This window comes from Natator depressus, chromosome 8 (assembly GCF_965152275.1).
Source record: "Natator depressus isolate rNatDep1 chromosome 8, rNatDep2.hap1, whole genome shotgun sequence".
Taxonomy (NCBI): Eukaryota; Metazoa; Chordata; order Testudines; family Cheloniidae; genus Natator; species Natator depressus.
The window spans coordinates 43,527,274-43,550,889 of record NC_134241.1 but is presented as its reverse complement, the minus strand read 5'-3'; the positions used below and the strand labels follow the sequence as shown (position 1 = coordinate 43,550,889).

The 23,616-nt window shown below is 45.0% G+C and overlaps 1 protein-coding gene across 3 annotated transcripts in view; it reads left to right on the top strand.

The window, feature by feature from the left end:
- PACS2 (phosphofurin acidic cluster sorting protein 2) overlaps positions 1-23,616 on the top strand; it is a 182,922-nt gene that overhangs the window by 80,212 nt on the left and 79,094 nt on the right. For 2 of the 3 annotated variants that reach the window (XM_074960863.1, XM_074960861.1), the window contains 10 exons: positions 3,248-3,321; positions 5,876-5,956; positions 9,486-9,545; positions 11,361-11,518; positions 15,433-15,523; positions 17,228-17,302; positions 17,616-17,734; positions 19,123-19,258; positions 20,348-20,452; positions 23,081-23,187. In XM_074960863.1, coding sequence (XP_074816964.1) covers positions 3,248-3,321; positions 5,876-5,956; positions 9,486-9,545; positions 11,361-11,518; positions 15,433-15,523; positions 17,228-17,302; positions 17,616-17,734; positions 19,123-19,258; positions 20,348-20,452; positions 23,081-23,187 — 1,006 coding nt within the window. The remainder of the gene's footprint in view (positions 1-3,247; positions 3,322-5,875; positions 5,957-9,485; positions 9,546-11,360; positions 11,519-15,432; positions 15,524-17,227; positions 17,303-17,615; positions 17,735-19,122; positions 19,259-20,347; positions 20,453-23,080; positions 23,188-23,616) is intronic. The other variant, XM_074960862.1, reaches the window with a different exon arrangement.

Here is a 23,616-nt window from a genome sequence, read left to right as displayed (position 1 = left end):
AGAGAAGTAGTAAATATCATTAAAAAAAAACCAAAACTACAATGTGGTCTGGGCTGGGAGGGGTGAAGAGGAACCAAAACAGAGCACTGCAAATAACCATGGAAATCAACTTTGTTCTCCTCCCTCTTCCATATTCCCTGTGAAGTCAAATCCTCTCTGACCTAGGGCTTGTCTACTGAAGATCAAGCTAAACCACAAAAAGGCACTCTCAGTAAAGAATGGTTTCAGAGTAGCAGCCGTGTTAGTCTGTATCTGCAAAAAGAAAAGCTTGAGTTTATGCTCAAATAAATTTGTTAGTCTCTAAGGTGCCACAAGTCCTCTTTTTCTTTTTTCAGTAAAGAATGAGTGTGTCCATGTGGGGAGCTAGCCTGGAATAGCTACAGTGGATTAGTCACCATGTAGACAAACCCCTAGGCTTCTGAGATCCTGTGCTCCATTGGTTCTTGATAAATTCTCATCTGGCACGAGTTCAGATTTCCTTACCTCTTTACTATGTATCACAGGGTGACTGGTCTCTGCAGATAGACTGAGCCCAGCTTCCCTAGATGGGAGCAGGTGAGCCTCATCCAGCTAATTAAAGGGGGCTGCACAACACCTGGGCCTATAAAGGGCTGCTGGTAGGCAGCTGGGGAGGAAGGACAAAGGCTGAGATGTGGTCAGTAGAGGCCACACTGGAGTGGAGCTAACTGCTGTGGTGGGTCCCTGGAGCAAGGGGGCCAGGGGCTCCAGGAAGAGAGGGGAGCAGACCTGGACAAGGCAAGGAAGCTGCCAGGAGCTGGAGTGCCAGAGACCTCTGGGAGGAGTGGCCCTGAAGCTTGGGGGCCAGGTATTGACTTAAGACTATCTTCTGTTTAACCTTTGTTATAAAACGTTATAAAAGAATAACCCTCAGCTGAGACTGGGTGTGGCAGCGTATGTTCGAAGATGGGGGTGTAGCAGCGGCCCCCGATGACACCATGACAATAGCATGTAATTGTTTGACATTTGGGAATGGACTGTGGGATGGGGGATGAGGGTTTGTAGCTGATGGTATACAGTCCTCACTCTGAAGGTTAGTGTTTAATGGTAGAATTGCAGGCAAACGGAGTTAATTTCTAGGACAAATCAGTACCAGTTCTTAACAGTGCTATAACTATACCGTAATATCAAAGAGGTTCTCGAGATGTATGTAAGGAGAAGCAGAACTGGGGCCCATGGTGTTCATTCCCTTCTGTGTTGCATCATACACAAGCACCATCATAAGGGAGCCATAGGAACCCCATTTTGCAGTTGTTTTTCTAGGGTTCCATTTCTTCACACTCTGAGCATTAAACGAAGAGCTCACTACAACACCTAAACAGAATATAGATTGGTTCCAGTTCCTGGTCTCGCTTAACATTGCTGTTTGGAACACACATTGTCATGAGCACTTGGCACGTTCACCATACACTTGTTTATACCAAATACTGTAACAAAAAATAATAATCTAAAGAAACTCTTCAGGGTCAAACCGAAGCACAACACCAAAAGTTAAATGAAATAGTATGTGTATGCATCAATAGACCACAAACCTGACTCCTCACTGACATGGGGGGGACAGAGGACACTCTCAAGGACACTTGAGAGCTGAAGGACACTCCAAGGAAGTAGAGACATGTTTGGAGCTGGTGATATTTTGAACTGTTGCTTTGCTGTTAGACACTTAGGTAATATGGGGCAGTGTGCATTGAAAATTTTCATTAGTAAGTTAGATAGAAATGTTTATCTCCTTGTCCTGTTTTTGATTGGTGACTACTGTATCAACTGGCTGTTACAAAAACCACGATGAGAAGTTCTTCCATAGATAGCTTCTACTGCATGATCCCTGGGGGCTAGACTCCACTGTTACTCTGGTTTATTTCACATGACTAAATCTTGCACACTTCTAGAGAGTAAGTTCATGGGTTGTTTTAAAAAAAAAAAAATAGTGATATCCCTAAGAAGTGACAGGTTTGTAACATGTTAGTGCTTGTTCTTAATCAACTACATCTTGTAATGGAGTCACCAGGTTCTAGGGTTGGGCTAGCCCAGTGGCTCTCAACCTTTCCAGATTACTGTACCCCTTTCAGGAGTCTGATTTGTCTTGTGTACCCCCAAGTTTCACCTCACTTAAAAAATCAGACATAAAAATACAGAGGTGTCAGAGCATACTGTTACTAAAACATTGCTGACTCTCTCATTTTTATCATATAATTATAAAATAAATCAGTTGGAATATAAATATTGTACTTACGTTTCAGTGTCTAGTATACAGAGCAGTATAAACAAATCATTATCTACGAAATTTTAGTTTGTACTGACTTCGCTAGGGCTTTTTATGTAGCCTGTTGTAAAACTAGGCAAATATCTAGATGAGTTGATGTACCCCTTGGAAGACCTCTGAGTACCCCCAGCGGTACACTTACCCCTGGTTGAGGACCACTGGGCTAGCCAACCCAACCACATAAGCTACTCTTCCAAAACGCACTCACGGTAACAGTCTAAAGTAAATGACATTATTAACTTAAATTATCTGAGCACAAATATGTGATTTTTATACAGTGTGCATAAAAGATCTTGGTTTCCATGCTTGGAGGCCTTCCCTTTACATGGCTTCTGTTCTCTGTACCTGCACTGTGACAGGATAATGGCTTAATTCTGAATTCAGATAGGAAGTCCATGTTGCAAGATACATGGGCATGCACCACACAGTGTACGAGATGCCTAGTTGGAGTCCAGAATAGAGTGAGACAATTTACTTGGTGTATCATTTCAGTAAGGAACAGGATCTTTTTTTCCCTCACCAGATTTGGTCCTGCATACCAGTTGTGCCTGGTTAGGGGAACAAATCCTGGGGAAGTGTGTAGCTTGAGTTGCCCCATGGGTAGAGGCTGAGTGATGCCCATTCCATCTTGGACTATATGCCAGTGGTCCCTACTTATTTCCTAAAGGGGTGGACATGCCAGACTGGCTCCCTGTGGGGGAAGGACTCACCTGCATGCCAACCTTCTTTACTTTGCGGTCAAATTTCCTGTCTGCTAGCTGAGTATTTCTCATCTTCCCTTTCTCTGTGGGAAGTTCTCATCCTACCTGTCTAGTGCAGCTAACAGATACACCCTTAGTCTTCTCCCCAAATGTTCATATTCTTTGATTCTAGGAATGTTAGCCAGTGTGAATTTTTTGAAGTTTGCTCTCCTGAGCATCAAGGCTTCCCCTTCTTACAAGACTTTGTGCTTTCCTTACCTTACAGATAACTATTCTGAAGAAGAGTATGAGAGCTTTTCTTCTGAGCAGGAAGCCAGTGATGATGCTGTCCAGGGACAGGTACTGTATGTGAAGCTGCTGTTCAGTGCTCTACAAAGGATTTCTTCCCCAGAAGCGCGTAAACTGATGATAATCACTCTTTGCTTAACTTTTAACAAGATGGATATTTGGCTAAATAGTCCAGTGTACAAGCAACGCCTACCACTTTCTCATTGGGGGGTGGGGGGTGAGAGGGGATCCAGGCCTGCACACTACTCTGGGTCCTGATCCAGGGATCCTTAAACACAAGCCATATGTTGCTTCCCTTTAGTAGTTGCTGCTTCTCCTTTGGTCTCAGCACCTGATTGAGTTTTCTCTGTTCCCTGCTTGAGCAGGGTCTTGCAGGCCGCCTCACCCGGAGAGTTCCTCTGTCTTCCAGCCCTTCCTCACCCCTCAGGTCCCAGCCAGGAACTGATGAGCTCATCTCCTGCAGCTCCTTTTAACTGAGCCTGCGGTGCTCTGATTGGCTCCCTCCCTGCAGCCTTTCTAGGCAGGCCTGGGGGACCCACCTTCGCCGTTCCTTTTCTGGGGCAGGGTGTGGTAGGACCGTGGAAAGCCCCTGCTGGAGGCCTCGAAGAACCTGTACACCTTGTCACAGGTCCCTAGAGCCTAGAATTAACATGGTCAATAACTTTTAAATCTGTACTGCAGTGGGTAGTTGTACATGGTGAGAGATTATTTTTTTCCCCGGTGTTTTCCCCTTCCTTTAAACTCTGTGCAATTTGGACATCCATGGATAGAAAGACAGTCACAACCGAGATCTCTGCTTCTTAAGCAGCCTCAGCCTCTGATGGGTCCAACTGTGGCAAGAAAGATGGTGGAACTCTGCCACACTCCACCAATGTGAATCGCTGTAATGAGACACTGCTCATGATAGGTCGTGCAGATGTTCAAAATGGAACTGTGCAGCTCTGGTCTGAGCTCTGGCTCCAGCCTTGGCTCTGCATCTTCTCAGTGTGTGGAAGGTGCATTGATGGTGTCTCCTGAACGCCATCAATTTGTGGCACCAAAATGGGGGGATCGCTCTCTGTAAATGGTACAGTCTGTGGCCTTCCCTCTCCTTTCCTTACATGAGGGCCGAAATCATTGTGTTGACTTTTAAATGATGAATTACCAATAGGCCTCCGAGTTATTGTCTCGCTGGCACAATGAGGCACTTGACACCTTTTCAGGGTATTCTGGGCTGTCTGCTGACTCCTCTTGGCACTGGGTATTCCGCTTATGTTTTGGGGTCTTTGCACCATTGCAGCTAGAGACTGATGTAAGGGAAAGCTGAGATTCCAGTGAACAGGATAGTGGCTTCAGAGAGGTACTGGTATTTGTGTGTTGACGTGTCTGAGCCCTGGCTGCTCAGCAACATGCTGCACCCCTAGGGTTTAGTTCTGCTTGCCTTTTCAGCACTCCCTTCTCTATGCAAGATCAGTAAAATCCTTAGCTCAGGGCTAAGTCTCTGCCTCCCCAGTACTTAAAACCTTGCTGAAGGGAGCTACAGGTGAAGACTGAGGGCACGTCTACACTACAAGCTTAACTCGACCTATGTTAGATCCACTTACAGCCCCCTCAGAAGTTACTCCAGTTTTTCATATCCCCACTGCCCTTCTTCTGTCGGTAGTGTGCATCCTCATCAGGAGTGCTTCCACTGACTTAAGAGGGGCAGTGGAGGGTGCTGCAGCTGCTGCTACCCCCTCTCCTCCCAGGCTTCCAGCAGGGGGCAGGGAGCCTAGAGGTTGGTTCAGAGTGGGGAGCCTGAGCATCAGCCGGGCTCTAGCTGGTGCCCCCCACCTATGCTGGGATGACAGCCAGGCATGGGGTTCGCAGCATGGAGCCTTCTTCCAGCCTTTGGCAATTTCATGGCTCCAGCGTGGAGCTGTAAAATGGACAAGAATGACAACCAACAGCTCATGTAAGCTAAGCAAGGTCTACACAGAAACTGCATCACCCTAACTACACTGACATAAGCCCTATGCCTATCGTGGAGGTGAAGTTATGATGTCGATGTAGTAGGGCGCTTACATCAGCGGGAGAACATAACAGAAGAACGGCCATACTGGGTCAGACCAAAGGTCCATCCAGCCCAGTATCCTGTCTACCAACACTGGCCAATGCCAGGTGCCCCAGAGGGAGTGAACCTAACAGGTAATGATCTAGTGATCTCCCTCCTGCCATCCATCTCCACCCTCTGACAAACAGAGGCTAGGGACACCATTCCTTACCCATCCGGGCTAATAGCCATTAATGGACTTAACCTCCATGAATTTATCCAGTTCTCTTTTAAACCCTGTTATAGTCCTAGCCTTCACAACCTCCTCAGGCAGGGAGTTCTGTAGGTTGACTGTGCGCTGAGTGAAGAAGAACAAGGGAGCAAGGCTGTAGTGCAGACACTGACATAATTAGGTCAACCTAACTCTGTAGTGTAGACCAGGCCTTAACCAGTCTCTCCTGTGCACCTGTATAATACTAATCACTCCCTGACACATGTTTTGTTGCACAAACGAAACATTTCTCATTATAATAATAAAACAGCCCTTGTTTGTTCTTGAGGCAAGTGTAAAATCTAACGACTCTTTCTGTGCAGGATTTGGACGATGATGAATATGAGCTGGGCAAGCCAAAGAAGCAGCGGAGATCGATAGTAAGAACGACGTCCATAACCAGGGTCGGTGGAAATTAGTTTTACTAACACTGAATGGGTTTGGCCAGGATGTGCATACAGCTCAAGAGATTTACAGAGCTATTTACACAATGGTCCCAATGGCGAAATCGGAGATAATCACAGGAGGTGGGAAAGTGCAGAATTAAAATCTAGCCAAGTGATCAAAGTACCGATCAAACCACAGCAGATACTGACAGCCTTATCTGTGAGTACCATCTTGTATCACTTATGTTGGCTGTAAGATGAGAGGACCCCCATGAAAATCATTTAAGGGTGAAATTGACCTAGTGCAGAGGCTAACACAAGATCCATGCATATGTAAGCCTCCGAGTAGGCTTGAAGTGGGGCATAGGCCTTTTGCTGGCCCTCTACATGAGGGTGAATTCAGCCCAGATGAGAATTCCAAAGTTAAATAATGGAGATGAGGTATGAAATAATAAAGTGGGTTAATGCAAGATGGCACGTGTGTAGTTCAGGCTGTAGGACTTGTCAGATACTATTGTCTGGTAAATGATATGCAGTTACATACTGTGTCATAATATATGCACACATGGGGCCAGAGTTAAATTTTAGCATAAAACCTTAACTTGCCTTTGAGTGCTGCAACCTTGATGATTTAGTTTTTTTGTATACAGTATTTGTGCCATATACAAGATTACAATAACTCTAGGTACTGAGATAAATACCTTTATTGCAGCAACCATGGAATAAGCAGGATTTACTTTGGACCTTAGAGTAGGTCTGAAGGGCAGTCTACACACTTATCTACCTCCACTAGCACTATTTCTGACATCAAACATCTGAGAGAGTTCTGAATAGGCCACATTTTTTTCAAATAAAAGGAATCTGCCACCAAAAGAAGTTTCTTCTTCCCCTAAATGAGGATCACGAAAAATCATCAGATGCTGATTTACTAGCTGTTCAGGCCTGGATCAGTGACAGTTTTAGGATCTTTTTAATTATCTTATGACAGAATTATGCATCTTGACCAGTAAGTAATGCAGCTTTCTCATGACATAAATCATTTGTTTCTAGTCCTGGCATTTAATCAGATATTGGATCTGAAAACTGCAATCCCATAACTGAATAAAAAAAATCATGAAAGCTGCATTTTCTAAACTAATATTTCTGTTAACTTTTTTTCACAGGGGAAGAGGCTCATATGCTAACTAATAAGGCAGCCTGGCCTTAGAGGCAGACCGATACTTAAAAAAATAAAAACTTACGAGAGAAAATTCTAAATAGACTTTGTCTAGACTCTTTTGGTGCTTGCAGAATATGGCGGTGGGAGGGGAGAAGGACGCATCGTGGAAAGCTGAGTTTTGAGATGGCTTGCGTAACTCGAGATGACACAGCCCCTTGACAAAGATGGTCATCCATCCCCAGACTTATGTCAGTGAACAATTTATACCACAATTTGTGCCATTCTGTCATTATACCCCACACGGCGCATAGTTATGAAAACAGTTGCAGCCTGCATTTCACAAACCAGGGTATAAATTCACTTGTTGGAGGGGAACTGGGTATCTAGTGGCTTTGTTATGGTCATCCTAATCTCATAACTAAAAACTGTACCTAATAGTATCCACACCATGGTGTATGTAGATGATGCCAAGAACTTATTGGTAGGGCCCTACCAAATTCACAGCCATGAAAAACCCATCACAGACCATGAAATCTTGTCTCGTGTGCTTTTACCCTGTACATTACAGATTTCACGGGGGAGACCAGTGTTTCTCAAATTGGGGGGCCTGACTCAAAAGGGAGTTGCGGGGGAGGGGCGTTATTTCCACCCTTACTTCTGCGCTGCCTTCAGAACTGAGCAGCCAGAGAGTGGTGGCTGTTAGCTAGACACCCAGCTCTGAAGGTAGCGCCCGCCCAGCAGCAGCACAGAAGTAAGGGTGGCAATGCAATATCGTACCATGCCACCCTTACTTCTGCACTGCTGCCTTCAGAGCTGGGTGGCCGGAGAGTGGCGGCTGCTGACTGAGGGCCCAGCTCTGCAGGGAGCAGTGCAGAAGTCAGGGTGGCAATACCACACCAGGCCATCCTTCTGAGCTGCTTCTGGCGGCGGCTCTGCCTTCAGAGCTCAGTAGTACCGCAACTTTTCTCTTTCTCCCCACCCCCGGCACCCCCCACACACACACACATGCTAACCTGGCCACCCTCCCACAACTCCTTTTTGGGTCAAGACTCCTATAATTACAACACTGTTCAATTTCAGATTTAAATAGCTGAAATCATGAAATGTACAATTTCTAAAATCCTATGACCATGAAATTGACCAAAATGGACTGTGAATTTGGTAGGGCCCTACTTATAGGCAAAGATTTTCAAAACTCTCCTGAGGTCATATTTAGGCATGTTTAATTTTTTTCAGAAGGTTGGTAGGAGCTGCTGGGTGCTCAGCACTTCTGAGAATCGGGCAGGTGCTTAAATATAGAATTAAAAGCCCAACTTCAGGCTCCTCTTCTTGAATCTCTTGGCTGGACTCTGTATGAACACAGACACTAGAAGTTGCAGGGAGGGAAATAGCAGCAAAATGAGGAACTAGCCTTCACTAAGGGTGGGCCCATTGACATTGCTTTCATCCATTCAGAATAGCTGCCACTCTTAATAATTCAGCTAGCTCATGCCAGTTCTCTCAGGAGGTCTAGTGAAAACATGTATGGGCCAGAGTTTTGCAAAACTTGTTTGCTAAAGCCAAACATCCCAGGATTGTTTAACTCTCTGCAGATGTTAAGATTAGTTTCATCCTGCTGCAGGCTGGGGGTTTATGGGTTTTGCTAGAAATTAGGCAAAATCCAGTGCTTTGGGTTGTATTATTTTTGAGTGAAGCTCTACATTCAGAGCTCAGGAGGCACAGATTCTGGCAAGCCAAAAGGCTTGTCAAACACTAGGACCCAACACCCCCCGTTTCCCCCCCCAAGTCATTAAAGCTCCACTGTTAGGGTAAAATACTCTGCCAAGATGATCTGCAGATCTTTGCTATGGAACCAACTTTCCAGTCACCCACATGGGGGAAACTGGGACACCGCCATCAACTGTAAGAGTTTGTGTGAAAACTCCCTGCTCCCTTGTGGAAAAGGGTCAGTTGTATCTCTGAAGGCAGGTGGAACTTCTGCATTAAGGAAGCAGAAAAACAGCCTCAAGCACTCACTATATTCATCAGCTTGTGACTAACTGGCAGGCTAAAAATGTTGTCTTTCCACTAGATACATAAATACATGGCTAGCTGAGTGCAATGTTTAATGTATGTTGGGGGCCCATAGAGATGTAATAAGGCTAAACCAGTCAGGGCTGGAACTGAGTTGTTGTGAATATGGATAGTGTAGCATGTAGCATGGGGAATTCTGCTTTTCTTGGGGAATGGCACATAGGTAGGCGGAAGGGCAGGGGTGCTCCTTGGTTTGTGGCTCAGCCCCATACATGGTTCTACCTAGGAGCAGTCAGTGTATCCATTTTTAGCTGTGGTGGCGCGCCTGTGCATTCCCTCTTGCCTTATTTATGTAAAAGTGTTCTTGACTTACAGCAACAAAACTTCAAGCAGAAAGTGGTGGCGTTGCTGAGAAGGTTTAAAGTCTCCGATGAGGTAAGTTAATTAACACTCACTCATACCTCAGACATGCTCATTCAGCTGCTTCATGGGTTCAGCTTATTTTCAAGCTGTTTCTCCTCCTTTCTCTTTTGCTTTCCTTCCTTACTTCTCACATCCGTACTGGGAATTGTCCTGAGTTCCCCAGTGACTTTGCCCAACATTCTGAAGCTTTGTTTGGACCTCAGTTGGACAGGGCCAGTTCAGTGCTAAGTTCAAAAAGCCATCAAGATTTTCTGGAGGCAGTTTTGTCAAAGATTTAAGACACTTGTGCACCCACTTGCTTACAGACTGGTTTGTAATCATACGTGACCCTTTCAAAGACTAGTAGTCTGGTGTTTGTTGCCCATTAAGTTAGATTGCAGTTTATTTTCTTATTGCCCTTATTATAAAAGCTTAGCAAAATATGCTGAGGAAACAAAAAAATCCCCAAGACAGTAAACCATCCAGTGAAAGCTGAAAAAAGACAGAGACATAAAAGAAAATGTAAGCAAACTTTTAAAAAGCATCCGATGCAAGTGCAGCCCGACGGTTCACAGAATTTGAACTGCCCCATCCATATGAAACACACCAAACACAACCACCGTGTCCCTGTAGAGGTAAATAAATGGTCCCACGGGAAAGTAACTAGCCAGATGATTCAGCTGAAAGCAACTCATTCCACCTTGGTACTTTATTCTTCCAAACATAGCTGCTAAGGGAAAATAAGGCACTTGACCCCTCTGGTGCCCCAAGCTGTTGGGTTCCCCATATCTCATGGCACCAAGTAAACATCCTTGTCAAAATCACTGTTTCCTTGCTATCCAGTCCTTAAGTAATCCTTCCATCTGTAAAGTACTGTTCCATAGACTCTCACTCCAGCCATGTTGGCCTCCATACAGAACCCGTGCTATGTAGGAGGCCACCTGTTTGTGACAGATGCAATACCTGCAAAATAGACTGTTCTTCCATGGATGGAAGGCCCTAAATTTACCCTTCCCCCCCACCTTTCATTCCTGTTCCTACTAAGGAAAAACAACTCCGCAGGAATAGTATTGTAGCTGAGATCTGGGCTAGCTGCACTGCTGCTGCTCAGGAGAGAGCACCCTCTTGTGCTGGCTTTAGGATTGGCACCAGACTGCACCCATCTCAAGATCCTACTCTAACTGTAGATGTTTTGTTCCTGTCCGTCTCTCACATGTGAGGAAGCTAATGGAAGCTTTGGTTTATGGATTTCCTACTAGATTTTTGTTAACCTTCAGTTTGCTAATGAGGGAAATCCCATCTGGATATAATCTTTTATTCCTTTAATTGCTTGCAAATAATACAATGAAATAAGTCAGAAGGAGCTGGAGCGTCCGTTCAAGGTTAGGTGACCTGGATAGAATACAGGATGGAATATTATGTACTTTTTATACTGTTGGTAGAATGTTTATAATGGGCTCACACTCTAAAGTTACATTTATAAAAGGGCTGTTAAATGATCAGTAAATATTTTAATAACTAGTTAAAGATTCTTAGTCTGACAGGTGAATAGGTTGCTTATAACATCTATAACCCCTTTTACTGATATGCTTATAAATCATCTATAATACGCAGAGCTCATGTCTGTGACAGGCTTAAACATCTATGAACCCTTTATAACCTATAAATGGAACTCGCATACAGAGTGACTCACAGTGACGTATTCTGAGATTGGCCTGAAATTTGGGGGCCAACAGAAATACCAGCCTATTGTACAGCAGTCGCTGTGTGTGCTGAAATGACTTGGGATGGATCTGTCCCCTAATCATTTCTGCGCTGCCTGGTAGTATCCACGTGTCTTGTGCTTAGGTTCTGGATTCAGAGCAGGACCCAGCAGAGCATGTGCCGGAAGTGGAGGAAGACTTGGATCTTCTGTACGATACACTGGATATAGACAACCCCAGTGACAGTGGCCCTGAAATGGAAGATGACGACAGTGTCCTCAGCACTCCTAAACCAAAGTTAAAGTAAGGGAATTTGGCTCTGGTGTCAGTATGGGCTTGAAGAAGCCATAGGTAAAATTAACTGGTTGAGAAACAAAACAATGCTTGGCTGCTAAAGTGCTCTACAGCCTCCATTTCCAGCTAAGAGTTTGGAAATATTTTTTTTGGAAGTGGGGAGGAATTGAAAATGAATCCCCTCTTACACCATTTATAATTACATGTTACATTCATTCCATTCCTACTTTCCTTTTCTCCTTTACCTGGCAATGGGTCATGGTATGTATTTTAACCACAGCATGAAAGATTTATACATGCTGGGCAAGAGTTTACATCTTATCCCGTTAGCCCTGCTCTCACCACATCCTGTTGTTAAGTGTGCTGCCTGGTCTTATGCATTGCAGACAGAACAGAGGAGGGTGCTATTTGATGCCTATGTCAGACAGATGGAGGTGCAAAGTGCCCATTGGCAGTAAGTGGAACTAAAAACTATATGCACACATCCCCCTGCTGGGGAAGAGGAAGAGAGGATGGGAGAAGAATGCGCCAGATGGAGTCATCAGACCAGAACCAGCAGCAATTGAAAGTCGAGAGAGGCCAGGCTGTGAGGGAGTGTATGGTAGGTCCAGGAGGAGGAGGGTGAATTATGGGAAAGGTTGTTAGATGCCATTGTGAGATGGCTTCAGTGGAGTGGAAAAGGTAGAAACCAGACCAGGGGTGGAGTTGGAGGAGAGGAATTTGAAGCAGTGGTTGTCAAGGGCACTCTCAGTGAATTTAGAGGAGAAAGGAGATGGGGCAGTGGCTGGAGAGGCAGGTGAAGTCAAGAAGGGCGCTTTGCTGATGGGGTTAATTGGGGCACACCTAGATTTTGAGGGGAGCAAGCTAATCAAGAAGACAGCAAATGGAAGGGAAAGCAGTAGCCAGGTGGGCACTGTGTTGAGGTGAGCGGAGGGGGTTTGGGGGAGAGAGCAGACAAGGAACCATGGGATTAGGGAGAATGAGAGGCTGTTGGAAGCTGCAGAGGCAGGGAGAAGGAAAGCCAAGGGAGATCTTGTAAAGCTGTGTCTTTGAAAAAGGTGGCAAGACCTTGTGTGGGAGGGATGGTTTCAATGGGGAATGAAAGGCAGGAAATGAGTGCCAGGAGAATTGTTTTACAATGAGTATGCCAGGCCTGACAGAGGAGAGAACCTAGTATCATTTAATGTTCCGATGATGAAAAGCTAACATTCCAGTGAGTCAGTATGGTCTGTATTAAATGGATTAAATGCCAGCTAGCTGATAGGTTGCAAAATGTAATTGTTAATTGGGGAATGATCAACTAGAAAGGCTGAGAATCTGTTCCTGGTCAATGCTATTCAGTAATTTGTGAATGAACTGGAAGAAAATGTAAAGTCTATTGCTGGCAGTTTGCAGGTGATGACACAGACTGGTGGCAGGTAAGTTACTAGGACAGGTTGCTTGTAGAAGGACATAGACCACTTGGTAAACTGGGCAAAGTCAGATATCCATCTTCATGTGGTCAAATGCAAGGTCTTACATCTACGAACTAAAAATATGGGATATACCTAAAGAATGGGGGACTAAATTATGTCAAGAAACGATTCTGCAAAGGGCTTGCAGGTGATGGTGGGTACATTGAAAGCTTGTGTTCGGTTGATTGGTGCTGGGGTTAAAAGGGCCAACTCAGCATTTGGATATAAACAAGGGAATATCGAATAGGAAGGTGATACTATTACCTCTTCATGCAGCATTAAGGAAACTGTTTCTGGAAGCCTGCGTTCATTCCGGTGTCCACATTTTACAAGAAGGTTGAAAAATTGGAGGGTTTATAAAGCTAAATGATTTGCAGAATGGAAAACATCTCTAAAATGAGAGACTATTCTACATTATGATCAAGTAACCACTTAACCTTCTTTGTTAAACCAAGTACCTGTGTTGGTAGAAGATCTGATAAGAGATGGTTCTTTAACCTATAAGACAAAGGCATGACAAGAGCCATTGGCTGGAAGCTAAGCTACATAAGTTCAAACTGAAAATAAGGTGCAGATTTTTAAAACTGAGGCTGATTTAACTATCAGAACAGATTAAGAATTTACTATACCTCTTGGCAATCATTTTAACTTAAATCAAGACTGGATGTCTGTCTAAAAGATACGTTCTAGCTCAGCCAGAAGTTTTGGGGGGCTTGGTGCAGATCTCAGAGCATGAAGCTCTATGGCCTGTTATATAGAAGGTTGAACTGGATGATCACAGTGCCAAGAGCATAAAAATCTGTTTAAATTTCATTTCAATTTGATAAGTCACTTTAAGGCCTGAAGTTACTGTAATCTCTCTGGCTCGAAAGCTTCTCTTTCGCCACCAGAAGTTGGTCCAATAAAAGATATTACCTCAACCATCTTTTCTCTATTATCTGTTAAAATAAATTAAATGCTAAATCAGTTACTTCTCATAGACTTGAATGAGTTAAAAGCTGCTTTTTATATAGAGTCAGGGGACATCTCTACTTTTTGGGTCAGCCTTTATAAATATGGCACGGTGTCAAGTACCGCGTTATGTACAGTCTTTATAATAGTGTGAATGCTGGCGTACACGTCTTTCCTTATGTCAGTACAGTACTTCGTTTGTGTAGAAAAGCATTCACTTTAGTTACGTTGGGTTTCAGTTGAGCAGAAATACTTGTAGTTTCATGTTTACAGTTAAACCATCAGTCATCTAGTGTTCTTCATTGTGTAGCTTTAATTAGATTTAAACAATAAGGGTTGCAAGGGAATCTGAGGGTCCTTTTCAACTTATTAAAAAGTTTGGTTTTGTATATTTTTAGGTGAATTCCAATTTTTTTCCAAGTGTAGCTTGACACTAATCATAACTTAAAAGTTAATTTAGTAAATCAGAAATACATCATTTACCATCGTGTAGCATTAAAGATGTAGAAATTAATCATCTGAATAAGTGTAAAGCTGTATGATAGCCTAAATCTGTATTATAGTGCAGCCTCCGGGTTAGGAAATTATATATATAATTATAGTGCAGCCTCCGGGTTAGGAAAAAGTACCAAACCTAGTGTAAAGAGTATATGAATCCAATCAGCAAGTTCTAAAGGTTATACCAACCGTGAGAATGAACTTTCCTTGGGAAAATAACTAAAGTACAAACAGAAAAAAAATAAATTAAGATTATCTACGTGCTGATGTAAATCATGATGAAAAGTGGTGAGTTAAATCCACCCTGCCATGGTGGTCCCTTCTGACCTTAACATCTATGAAATTTCAGGTTGAGGGACATCTACGTGTCTGCAGGGCTTTCTCCAGAGGGTCAGAGATACAGGAGCAGGATTGGTGAAGCAGATTTTGAGCGTGATCCAGGTTGCAGGGGCAGATTTTGCAGTGGAAGAGAGACAGTGGGAGTGGAGGGAATTGGCAATGGAGTCAGCATGGGAAAGGGGGACTGCGTGATACAGAAGCCATGGACATGGGTGGGTTAGAAGTCGAAGAGCCAGGGGGGCGGGGGAGTTGAAAGAAATGAGGATGAAGTGCAGGGAGGAAGGAGAGAGTAGAGCTGACTTTCATTCCACATAGTTTAAAAATCTGAATTAATCCTGGGACCAGTCATCTGAGGTTGGCACGCAAGAGCTCCGCTTTTACAGAGTGGTACATTTAGAGGTAAGGGACTGGCTCATGGTTGCAGTCAGTCACTAGCAGAGCTAGAATCAGGATCCCAGGTATCCTGACCCCCGTTCCCATGCTCGAACCATCAAACTCTACTCTCCGTTCTCCCTCCGACACAAATGGCAGCTGCTAACAAATCCCTGATGAACTAATGAGGGGTGGTGGGGCAATTAGACCCTCTGGATATCTGTCTGATTTCAGATTAGGAGTGTGGGAGCAGTGGCCATTGGTTTCTTTCTCAGCAGATAACCATATCTTCTGTCTGTCTTGTCTTAGACCATATTTTGAAGGCCTGTCACACTCCAGCTCTCAGACAGAAATTGGTAGCATCCACAGCATCAGAAGCCAAAGAGAGCCATCAAGTCCTGTAAGTCACTGTTTCCAAAGGGTTATTTATTGGCAGAATGACGTTGCTACAGCACGGTGTACTCTCCCCAACCAAATAGCAACATTTCACCTGAAATAAATTTACACTAGCCAAGCAGTATTAACCTGCCATGTAGTTGAATGTGTTCAACCTTGATGATCGTGCTGTGCTGTAATTCATGCCGATACCAGCCTCTTCCTTTGTATCTAATTCTGCATAGCTGGTGAGTGAGGCATGAATCCAGTGCTAAGAGAGCCTGGGTAAATTTAAAAAGCAGAGTTGCAGAAGTTTGAGTTTCCCATGGCAGTAACTTAGACTGCATGTTTTGCCTGTTTACGATGTTAAAAGGTTTACTAAACAATCCTACATTCAATTCCACATAAGAACCGGAGTAGCAAATGTTTCCTGTAGGAACCTTAACTGCTTGAGTATTGCATGCATGTGTCTGTGTTCAAAACATTCAGATAGTAGTGCCTATCGGGGCAACCACACCCCACCTATGCCCTCTTGTGGGGCACCTGACTTGTATATGGGAAGGGTTGGATGCCATCCCAAATGCACCACAGTTCTGTATGATGTCTGTAGTCAGGACAGGACTCAGAGGTGCTCTCAAGTGTATATGAAGTAGGGCTTTGTTCACAAGCAGGAGTAGTTTTAGTTGGTGTTGGGATTTGGTACCTAGAACCCTTCAGACTGAACTAAGAGGTGGTCGTGTGGCTGCCTTGGCATGGCTCCAGGGTGGGCGGAGAGGGGTGCTGCTTAAAGGAAACTGTTTTGGGGGCAAGGTGCTGTTGTGCAGATGGCATCTTGGGTTTTGATGTGAACAGTCAGGCTTGGACTTTGTCTGCTCTCCTTTGGCAAGAAGCCCCATAAGAAAGGTCTTGATGCAGCCAACATTCTGCCCCCAGCACCTGCCTCAGTCTTCCAAGCAGCAGCATCCCTGTGAACCATGTATGGTTGTACCTCATGTGTGACTCAGTCTCTGGCAGAATCAGACCCTGTCCATTAAGGAAGCAAGTGGAGCCGACGGAGCAGGGGTGTTGAAGGCGGGCTGCTGTGTGCTGTTGCGCCCTCAGTATCAGTTAATGTTTAACCCCGGGCGGTATCAAAACCACTGCTGGAGGCCTTGTGGGGGTTGGGATCTCTGCAGAAAGGGGCTTTCCCTGACAATAGTTTGCCAGGCCATCTTCTGTTATGGCTTCCTAATTGACAGGTGTTTTTAGTGGAACATTTCATTGTTTAAATTGAAGATCTGAGGGCGGTTCAGGTTCTGCGTATGTTAGCCTTGGACTGGCAAGGTAGTGACCACCTAAACCTCCTGTGAATACTGCCCAGCAGCCCTCCATTGTGAAATCTGGCTTGGAAGCAGTGAGGTATAAAGTGCACATCTGTAGGGGGCGCTGTGTGCTCTAGTGCAGGAGTTCTCAACCTTTTCTTTCTGAAGCTCTCCAACAAAATCCCAAATGAATTAATGGGGGCAAAAACTCCACAGACCATCTTTGCTACAACAACTGGTTTTCTGCATAGAAGAGCCAGAGCTGATGTTAGGGGGTAGCAAGCAGGGCAGTTGCCCAGAGCCCCACAAAGCTAAGTTGCTTGGGCTTCAGCCCTGCTTGGCAGACCCCCTGAAACCTGCTTACGGCCCACGGTGGAGAGCCACTGCTCTAGTGTGCCATGCGTTGATGACTTTCTCTTGCCAAACAGGTAGAAGTGCCTGAAAAGACAAAGAGCCTTGGAAGCAAACATCCAGGCGACAGTATCTCTGACACTATGTCTTACGTAAGTTTAAAAACTCATTTGGTAACGTTCATCCAGTAGTTTGTGTTCGCTATCCGTCATACACTGGGTGGGCTTTGTCTATATCATCATGGCAAAGCCCAAAGGGACGTAGCCTTGCAGATCAGTCTCTAGCTAACTTCTTAAGATGGTCTGGCTGGGGGTTCAGTTTATGTCCATTCCTGGTGATCTTATCACACCATGAAAGCTTTTGTTGTGAGTAGCTGATGTGGGTGGAACATGGTTGGTGTATCTGCTAGAGCCAGGGAGAGCAGAGGATTTCTATGGCTTTTCACATCACTATTTGTGTTTGTAGGAGCCTAGCCAGCAAGACTCCCAGGAAGCAGAACTCTCCACGCTGGATGTGTTCACTGAGAAGCTCCCACCAAGTGGAAAAATCACCAAGACAGAGTCTCTCATTATTCCTTCCACCAGGTAACACCCTAAGCAGCAATAGCAGCAGGCATCACATCTGCTGTGGGAACTGGCTAATATGGTATGGAAGCACTTAATTTTTTATATAGTGCACCACTTCAGTTTATGCAGCAAGGGTAGTCAGCTGTCTTTGGTCACACTTATATGACCCCCATTACATAGTATCTGAGCGCCTCCTCAGTCCTGTGAGGTAGAGCAGTGTTCAGCCCCTGGAATAAGGGTCTCATTTCATCAGCAGAGGCTATGTCTGCAGGATTGGTGTGATGGTCTTCCTTCCACGCTTCCTCAGCTAGGATGGTAGCTGGCTGGGACTTGGCTCCTTGAGGGCACGTCAAGGTGGGTGTGGATGGGGTAGAAGCTGGGAGGTGCAGTTCTCAGAGACCGACTCCAACCTGCAGGATGCCTGGGATGGAAGGAGTGGAGGGACTGCAGGTTATGTGGAATATTGAACTGAATCATGTTCTGACAATCAGGTCCCTTTTGAGAGGTGTCATGGTGGACAGCCAAAATTATTAGTCTCTTCTGACAACGTGACCATCAAGCTGAAAGATCAGATGTTCCTTATGAACTGCTCTTGGAGGTAGACACAGTCACTTACCAGTTCCTATTGGCTTGTAGTGGTGACAGCTGTTTGGTCTATGGGTAATAAGGTGCTGGATCTTACTCCAGTTCCTAGCGGACAGATGTCATTTGCTTCATGGGACAATTTCTTGGGGAGGACATGGTCCTTTATTTGATATTATTTGATGATGGAATGTGATTAATTTTGTGGCTTAGTTTGAAAAATCCCCTTGATAAATTAAAACTGATATGCAATAATTGGCTCCCTTGTAGGCATTCTTAGAAAAGAGGCCAAGAACTGAATAAGCCATGGAGAATCTATCTCCCCACTAGAGGTGATGGGCCCTCCATGGTGGGTGATGTGTGTTGGCAGGGCAAAGGGGAGGATGTTTCCATTGCTGCTTCCTGTACTGTAATGGCAGGGATCTTAGGCCCCAGGGCTGCTAATCCAAAGACATTCACCAATACTAACATCACACACCGGACAAAGTTTATATACAAATGATTTATTAAAAAATTGAAGTGATCTAGCTGCCTTGTTTGTCCAACAGGGCAGTTTGAAGTCACTGGGGTTAGAGTAGCTTGGATTTCAGGGCTACCTTCGGTTAGTATTTCTGATTAGTCTTTCTCAAGCAAAGTGCTGGACATTCCTCTGGGAGGCAGGTTCATAAACTATGGAGGGGCAGGAGGCCTCTTGGGCTGTTGGCGGGTCTCTGACCTGAGCACACTATGCAGAATCCCCTTGACGCAGCTCAGGATAACCCTTCTGGCAAACAGCTTCTCTGTGGCCCTGAGTGAATGGTGACTGTGTAACCATTGCAATTTAGCAGGACAGAAGGGAAGCAAACTGGTCGCCGTGGGAGAAGCACTTCACTGAAGGAAAGGCAGCCAGCGAGGCCACAGAATGAGAGGGCAAACAGCCTGGACAATGAGCGCTCTCCAGACACCAGGCACCACCTGCAGGTGAGATGAGCTCCACCCCCTTCACAGCCTTCCGCTGTGCATCCTTCCCCAAAACATCCCCTGTGCCTCCTGTTCCACCAGCCTTCTCCCTTCTGAAGGCCAGGGATGTGGCTCCACCGGTACATGATGAGTTGAATTTTTTTCTCAGCTGATATCCCATTTTCTGTCTATTCTCGCTGCTTTTGGTTAGTGCGTTGCTTTATATCAACTAGGATGAGACTGAAAAAGACTGTGGGGCAAATGGCAGCAAAAAGAACTAAATGGTGATCTCTTAAGACTACCCCCAGGAAAAGCCTGGTTTGAAACAGAGGGGTTTCCTAAGGTGATCCAGTGTCCATAGCACAAGGGGGGAAACACAAAAAGCCACAGCAAGTCCTCAGAATCTGGGTCAGCTGACCCAGTCTATGTTAAAGAGCTAAAAAGGGCAGCGTAGACATTTCCGCTTGGGCTGGAACCTGGGCTCGGAGACCCCACCCCCCTCGCTGGGTTCCAGAGCCCAGACTTGAGCTCAAGTGGGAATGGCCACACTGCTGGTTTTAGCCAGACTGTGAAAGCCCTGCAAGCCAGAGCCAGTTGACCGGGGCTCTGAGATTCACTGCCACAGGTTGTTCTGCAATGTAGACGCACCCAAAGTGGTGTGTTTCTAGCAAAGTCCCTACTCCATGTCCTGGGAGTTTTATTAGCCACAGAATTTGGTAATATTGGACCCAAAAAAAAAAATTACTGAAAATCTAGCCCCCCAGCAGCGACTGTAGTTGATACTGGTTGATACAACTACTTTATTGTTGTGTGTCCTTTTGTCATCACGGAATCACTGACAAAACAAATCCCAGCTACTTCAGTAGTTTGTGGAATATGTGCTTTGGAAATGTTACTGGGTCTCTGCCTCATCATGCGGTAGAGCTCCCAGCTTCTGTAAAAAACAGGGCTCTTGGAAGTGATGGAAATAGAACATAGCCTTATTTGTATCTTTCATACAGAGCATCTCCGAGAACTTCACAAAAATAATGCTGCTGGTTCAGATCTATGGCCAGTTTGTCCCACTGTTCCATTCTCTGTTTGGGGTTGTTTTTTTTTTTGTATTCACAGATTCCAAGGAAAACTGTGTACGATCAGTTGAATCACATCCTGATTTCTGATGACCAGCTACCAGAAAATATTATTCTTGTCAATACTTCAGACTGGCAAGGCCAGGTAAGTGCAGGAGAACAGATGCTGAGCCCTAGGTTTTCCCGCAGGCAATTCCTGTTGCTCTCTGTACAGGGCAGGGAGGACAGGATTTTTAGCTTACAAAAAAGGAAGAGCGAAGCAACCACTAAGGTTCATATTTTTCTATCTAGTAAATGGGTCTGATAGCATTTGGGAGTTGTGGCAGCAGGTAACTCATGGGCCGAGGGATCTTATTTTCACAGAGAATTATTGCACTTCAAGGCGGTTCTTAACATGAGCCTTCCATGAACACACCCCCTTCCACTTAAGGTGGCACTCTCCTGGTTTAATCAGATAAATTTTTTCCTTGCTCGTTGGAAACGGCTGAACAGTTTTTTCTCTCCATGACACTTGAAAGGAGACCCTCAGAAAATGAATTGAGATGGGGTACTTGGACCCGGGGTGGGAGGAAGGGGATGCCCAGAAGTACGTATTCACAGGGACTCTCCTGGCCCTGTAATGGAGTGGAGGAGCAAAGGATAAAATCTTTGGATGCTACAGAACTAGCATAGGAGGGCAGTGCTAAGAGAGGCAGGGAATGTGTCCAGTAGAAGTGAGGAGGGGGGCAAGCAGAGTACGAGTGCAGCATTCAGATACTTGATGTCGTCATAATAGTGAAATAAATGCAGGGCAGGATTAACTAATTCAGTGCTAGGGCTAAGAATTTTGGGCACAGGTAACAGGTGCAAAAAATAACATTCCTGTGGGAACCTTAAAGTATCACCCCCTCCTTGCATGCACGTTCATTTGCTAAATGCACCTTACCTTAAGTGGAATATGTAAATGCTACCATTGCGCTCTTACTATGGTGCTAGTGCTTTATTTTTACATCAGGGAGATAAGGCTTGTTTGCCTTTTTCAGATCAAGTTGCACTCCTTTCCCACCAAACTAGACACGTTTAAAAAAACAAACAAACAAAAAAAACAGAAAAAAGTGTGGAAAGTGCCTGATATTATAATTCATAGACCTTCTCTATAACACTCAGAATAGTCCAGTATGGAGAATGGTGGTACGAGAATCATGGGCTTGCTAGCCTTACTGCAGGTGAAATTGTTGATCTGTGTGATATTTAGACCCTGATTCTGCAGAAAGCAGGAGTGTTTAAGGGAATCTAAAAGAGCAGCTTGGCAGCAGGTGAGTGGAGTGGTGCTGTTTGACCACAGGACTTTCCCCCATGGTGCTCCGCGCTTTGTGTGGATCAGATTGGCCTACCCCATCCACATGCTCCAGGCATGAGGCCTGGGGGGCAGATGGTACAGCAAAAGAGTGGGGTGGAGGAGAACTGGGTAGTAAACAGACAGTCTCAGCATTAGCCAGTGGAGCTGACATGTGCCCAGGCTAAGTGAGGGAAATATGAAGTTATAATTAAGTCTTTGCATGGGGGCTGTGGAGGGGAGACACTAACTGTTGTACTTGTGCCATCGGATGCATCCGATGAAGTGAGCTGTAGCTCACGAAAGCTTATACTCAAATAAATTTGTTAGTCTCTAAGGTGCCACAAGTACTCCTCTTCCTTTTGTGAATACAGACTAACGCGGCTGCTACTCTGAAACCTGTCACTAACTGTAGTGTTTCCTTAGCAGTTGGAAGCATTGGGTAGTTCTTCTGGAGGTGGAGTCTGTCGCTGTCAAGGAAATGTGCTGTGTGGGCATCAGGGTACAGTCAGAAGAGTCCTGTAGCTGGTTTCCTCGCATTTTAGGGTGTGAGAAGGGGAGGATGTCCCATTTGCCAACTCCTCATCCCTTTTAGATTGTTTCTGGAATGGTAATTGCAGTGGTTTAGTCTGCAGCAGCTCTTGTTTTAATCAATAGCAGCCTTTGTGGGGAACAGGGGAGAGAGGCTGCTCTAGCTATGCTTCTGTAGCAAGAAAAACAAATCAGCTTGTTCTCTCTGCAGGAAACCCTGGAGTGAACTGTTTTTTTTTTTTGTTTTTTAAAGGGGGTGGCGGAAGGAGGGGGTTGGTAATGAGCCATGTGCTCTGATGTTCCAGTTGCTGGAATCCCACCATGATTCTGCTCTCAGAAGCTCTAATGAAACATCTGGTGCGATCTGTTTGACACCTTGGTACCAGAAGTGGTACATTCTGGGGGAGATGTCACTGTGCCAGCCAATAAGACACACACTTAGGGCATGCCTATGCTGCATTCGCCTGGTTGCAGCTCTGACAGGTGTAACCGACTAGCTTTAATCTAGCTATCATGGCCAAAAATAGCAGTGAAGACTTGGTGGTGCAGACCCTGGCAGTATGTCCCAGCCTGGAACCTGGGTACGTACTTGTGTTGCTAGCACACTGGGTCGCTGCCACTGCATCTTCACTGCTATTTTTAGCCGTGCTAGCTAGATTAAAGCTACTGTGAATATACCCACCTGGGCTACAGTCATGCTTCTGATTGCAGTTCGGACACACCTTAGAAGGGCTTTTACTCCTGGAAAAGGTGTCATAGAAAACTGCAGCATGGAGTGCAGCCAGTAATTCCAGGATCTGGAAACGCCTATGTCTGAAAATACCCCAGCAGGGCAAATTTACATGTATGTGTGTTTCTGACTAAAAGTTTTGGGTAAAATCAAGTCCTTTTGGCAGAGCTTCATAACATGTTTCGTTGTGTTCCCAGTTTCTTTCCGATGTCTTGCAAAAACATACCCTGCCTGTGGTCTGTACGTGCTCTTCTGCTGATGTGCAAGCAGCTTTCAGCACGATTGTCTCCAGGATACAGAGATAGTAAGTTCACATTTTATTTAGTGTTAAATTATTTAAATTTAAGTACAATAAGATGTCTGTTCCCCACCTCCAGACAATCTAATGATGTAAAATAACCATATGTTCACAGGGCAAACTAGAGAGCTACATACCACAAAACTGAAATGAGTTTTCCCTCTAGCAATTGATGTAGTCAAGAAATATACCCCACCATCTAAATCTCATCCATTCCCTAATGTCCTAGCAAGCTGATGGTCTTTGCAGCATGCCCTAAAGGTGAAAAGACACAGGCTATTTGGATCAAGAAGGGGAAGCAATTCCCAGAGCCTAGGAGACCTCGGGAATTATGCATTGCCAGAAATCTTATACTGAGGGGTTCTGTAGAAGTACCTCCACTGACCCCCAGCTGTGTTGTTCTAATGGGAAGGGGGACAGGTAGCTAGGACCCAG